Source organism: Apaloderma vittatum, unplaced genomic scaffold (assembly GCF_000703405.1).
Source record: "Apaloderma vittatum isolate BGI_N311 unplaced genomic scaffold, ASM70340v1 scaffold12664, whole genome shotgun sequence".
In the NCBI taxonomy this organism is placed as follows: Eukaryota; Metazoa; Chordata; class Aves; order Trogoniformes; family Trogonidae; genus Apaloderma; species Apaloderma vittatum.
Window position 1 is genome coordinate 10678 of NW_009714399.1, and position 4223 is coordinate 14900.

The 4223-nt window shown below is 46.2% G+C and overlaps 1 protein-coding gene across 1 annotated transcript in view; it reads right to left on the reverse strand.

The window, feature by feature from the left end:
- The window catches only part of MANBAL (mannosidase, beta A, lysosomal-like), a 2868-nt gene extending 1686 nt beyond the window's left edge, over positions 1–1182 (reverse strand). The window contains exon 1 of the mRNA XM_009868765.1: positions 1033–1182. Coding sequence (XP_009867067.1) covers positions 1033–1182 — 150 coding nt within the window. The remainder of the gene's footprint in view (positions 1–1032) is intronic.
- Positions 1183–4223: the final 3041 nt, after the last annotated feature.

A 4223-nucleotide genomic window follows, 5' to 3' on the forward strand; every position in this document is an offset into this window, starting at 1 on the left:
AGGAGCTGCAGCTCCTGTGGCAGGGCCAGCAGCGGGGAGCACGCGCCCATGCCCGGGCAGCATCACAAATCCAGTACATCGACACGACTTCACATCTCGTCAGCAGTTAAAGGCGAAAGAGCTGGGTCATGAACTGTATTTTTCACACCATACCTCACCCTCTGGCAATCCCTTCCTCAGACTGGCTGTAAACTTCTTTGCTTCCCCTGCACAAGTAGGAGTAAACACGGGAAGAAAGACAACCTCAAAACAAAACTTCCCATGCTGAGTCGTTATTGAAAATACACCATAAGCATTTAGACAAAATCTGTATCAAACCACCAGACTCGCAGTCTGATCACCAACGCTGAAGTATCTGTCCCAAGCACCAAGCACACGGAGCTCTTTTATCCCAACAGCCAGGCAGATGCAGGTCATCCCACCGTGGCCCAGTCTAGAGGAATCAGGGTCCTGCAGCTCACCTTGACCTTTCGCTTTGAGTGTCTGCTGTACCCAAGGACCCTCCACTTGCCTGCACGGGACTGGGAGTCAGCACTGAAAACTGTCTTCCTCATGTGAGAATATGCTAGAAATTCCACCTGTATCAGGTTTCCAAAAATTGCACACAAGCTAGAGCCCAAAGTCATTTCCTGAAAGGCAGGTCCTGCCAAGGGGACACCCTGTCTGGCAATTAATAAAGCAAACCAGCAGTAGGATGACAATAAGGGGTTGGGACTAAAGCCTTCTCATGTGCAATCAGAAACAGCACATACAGTTAGCACACCACCCCGGCAGTGCTTTGGGTCTCTTTTTCACTGATATTCGGGGAGACCCTGGCTGAGGTATTCGTTCCTGGCTTTCTAAGCTGCAGGTAAATCACAAGACAAAAGCTGGAGGTGGGAAAGCTAGAAGGAAGGAAAGAGAACGAACAACAAAACTGTCATCAATCCCAGGGGCAGACCACTGTGTCTCCATTAGCTACCCAAAAGTTCCCTCTCATCCTATTTTCTCTGACTCTGCCTATCTGTAACAATATTAAAGAGCACTGCTTACCGCCTTATGGGTCTTTGAAACTGGCAGGATTATGGCTAGCACACAGATAAGCTGGAAAATGGCTCCAAAGAACAGGCCGTAGCGTAGCACATTCTCCATGAATGTGGGCTCAGGGATTTCAGGTGGGGAGAAATCCAACTCAGCAGCCATCGTGAATGCACCCTCCTTCTCCTCTAATGCCCTCAAGACTGGTTACTACAAGGGGGCGGGGAGGGGAGAAAAAGAAAAATTATTTCCACAATGCTTTCTGGTATTGGCTTTCCAGTATTAAACAACAACAGGCTACCTCATGCAAGGTTTTTGAAGATACCCTTGACCTACAGACTCAATAACAAAAAGGGAAAAGTTGCATTTTATTCAGATGCTTGTCTTTTACTTATGAAAATAATCCCCAAATGCTTGTATTAGTCCATTTGCAGGTGAGGAGAATACAAGCAAAATATGAACAAAACCCAGGGAACAATAAGGGAAAAGCTTAATAAGCAAGAAGATACTTTTTCCCTGAAGTCAATCATGCATGCAAAGGGCTATCACTCCTTTGCACTTACCTTCTACGTGTGGTCACCACCTTGTTGCTTTAGATGGCGTACAAAACCAACTACTACTTAGAGCACACAGAAGGTAGATCTGTTGAAGACAGAGGAATGAGTTATATGTTCAAAATTCAGCACGGCTTCAGTGGCCCGTTACACTAAGCCCCACACGCCCTGCGATGGTCACAGGGGTAGACCGAGGCAGAGGTGAATATTGATCTGCTGGGTCCGAAGCCAGCTTCTCAGCCACCAGACCATCCCTTCTTTCCTTCATCTTTTGCTAATGGAGTTGTCAATTCATTCTATGAATGACTAATGGCTTTCTACAATAATGGAGAACTCTCCTGCTGCAGTGGCAGAAAGTCCCAAAAGGGAAATTCAATTAGTCTGAGATGCCATCAGAACTCAGTTGTGATTACTGTCTTACTCAGTTTTCCTGACCTGCGTGATCCTGGTGTGTACTTATTGAATCAGTGCTACTTACTGATACTTACAGTTCTCTGTGTTACTAAAGCTTGGGTGTGAGACGGTGCTGCATGCATGTTTCAGCTGAACGGTAGTAATCTGCCTCTCAGAAATTATCTCCAAAGCAGGCTCTGTATTTCTCAGGCTAGAAGGAGATTTCTACAACCTGAAGACGTGACCCAGTTCAAATAAATGGTAAACTTAAGAGCATTATATGAGTAAAGTTATACTTGATAAACTTGAGACATCAATCAACAACTCAATGCAAGAGCATTAGAGGCAAATGTCATTTGGGGACATCCTAAAAGGAGTGGTACATAAATTACAAGAAATAATTATGTTGTTTTAATTCAGCTGAAGAACAGGATATTATTTTGAATTTTAGAAGACAGGAAAAATTCCCGACTCCATGGACTGTGAGCCACTGCAATACAGAGACTATGGAGTCCCTGTTACTCGTGATGCAGAAGAGCAGAGATGACATTCCCCTGGGATGGGCTGTGAGTATAAATAATCCTGTGTTTGAATCAGGAGATAAGAACAGGTGACCTTGCACAGACCCACAGGTGTGCACTTCAGTGAAAGAAAATTTTTCACATTCTGATTAAAATTGAGTAAGCAAGGACTGCAGGGGACCTGTACCCGAAGTCAGAACACTCAGGCTCAGCAAGTCCCAACGCAGACGCAGAGGCTGCACCAGGCACATAACGGTGTCAAGAGAACGTGCAGAAAAGGGCCTCATCCCCAACTGCTTTTAACTTTTTAAACACTCTCCCCCAATCCACTAAGGCAGCAGTTCCTAAGCAAGAAACAGAATCACGGCAAACTTCACCCCGAGTTGCACTTTATCTCCACTTTCTTTACTTTCTTTTGAAAACGTTAATCTTGCCCACCCTGTTCCCCACACAGAGCTGTAAGGGATATTGCTTCACTCCTCACCCAGAGTTTTCTCAGGACAGACTCCTACTGATAACCCCAATTCACACACCTGAAACACACCATGCAAAAATAAACCAGAAAATGAAGTTCATACAATGGAAACAAAAAACCCTCCATCCTCATCTTCTGCAATTCTCTCCTTTTGCCTTTTCTATTTCACCTCCCTTGAGGTGAAATACTCCAAGAAATATGCTCAGCAAAGACCTAACATCATGCTCAACCAGCCATAGTAGTGTCCTTGTTTGCACAGTAGCCACAGCAGGCAACCACTGACCTTCCTACAATCAGTGAAGCTGAACCACTATTAACAAAATTCTTCCCTGTTTTAAAAAACTCCCGTGGTTGCCACAACGTCCAAACCCACACACGCAAGGAGGCGAAACTGTACGCAAACGGTCAGGCCGGAGCTGAACGCTGGGGAACCAGGGCTCAGCGTCAGGCACGCCGTCTTCCGCGCGCCGAAGGCAAAACTCGCAAAGTGGGTTTTCTCACTGAGAGCGCTGTCTCCTGACACTTTCCCTTGCAGCTTATCCAACAGGTCCCTGGAAAATAACGGAGTCTTCCTCCCTGCTCCTGAGAAGCTAACAGTTTCACCACCTCTTTCTTAGCTAACATCTCTCCTTCTCCACAGGTTACCAACCTAATAGCAGCTACCGCCATGTCTCCTCACAAGCCTGGCCATCTCACTGGTGTGTATCAGCTGAAACAGATTACAAACAACTGTACTGCACTACAGGAATTGATTTTTAGTATCTGTTCAAAAATATTCTGTCTTGCCCCTGTTACGAGTTTCACAGCAAGCTGGATACCCCCACACAAACAGGGTCCTTGCAGCAAAGCCAGAGCTGTGCCACAGAACCTGCGGGACGTGGCTGCCTCCGAGTGCACATCGGGCCCTATGATAAACAACCGTGTGTCTTCAGGACCAGGGCCACAAGCTAGCCACCTCAACAGCCAGGACATAATCAAACCTTTCCTTTTGCTGTCCTGTATTTCCCAGCTAGCATCCTGAGGACCTAGCACTACATAAATAATTAGTGCAAGACAAAGCTATGGGAGCACTTTAAATTGTAGAATCATAGAAAAATTCAGGTTGGAAAAGACCCTTGGGATCATCGAGTCCAACCATGGACCCTATACTACAATGTTCACCCTTAAACCATATCACCCAACACCACATCTAAACAACACTTGAACACATCCAGGGACGGCGACTCAACCCCCTCCCCAGGCAGTCTGTTCCAGGGTCTGACC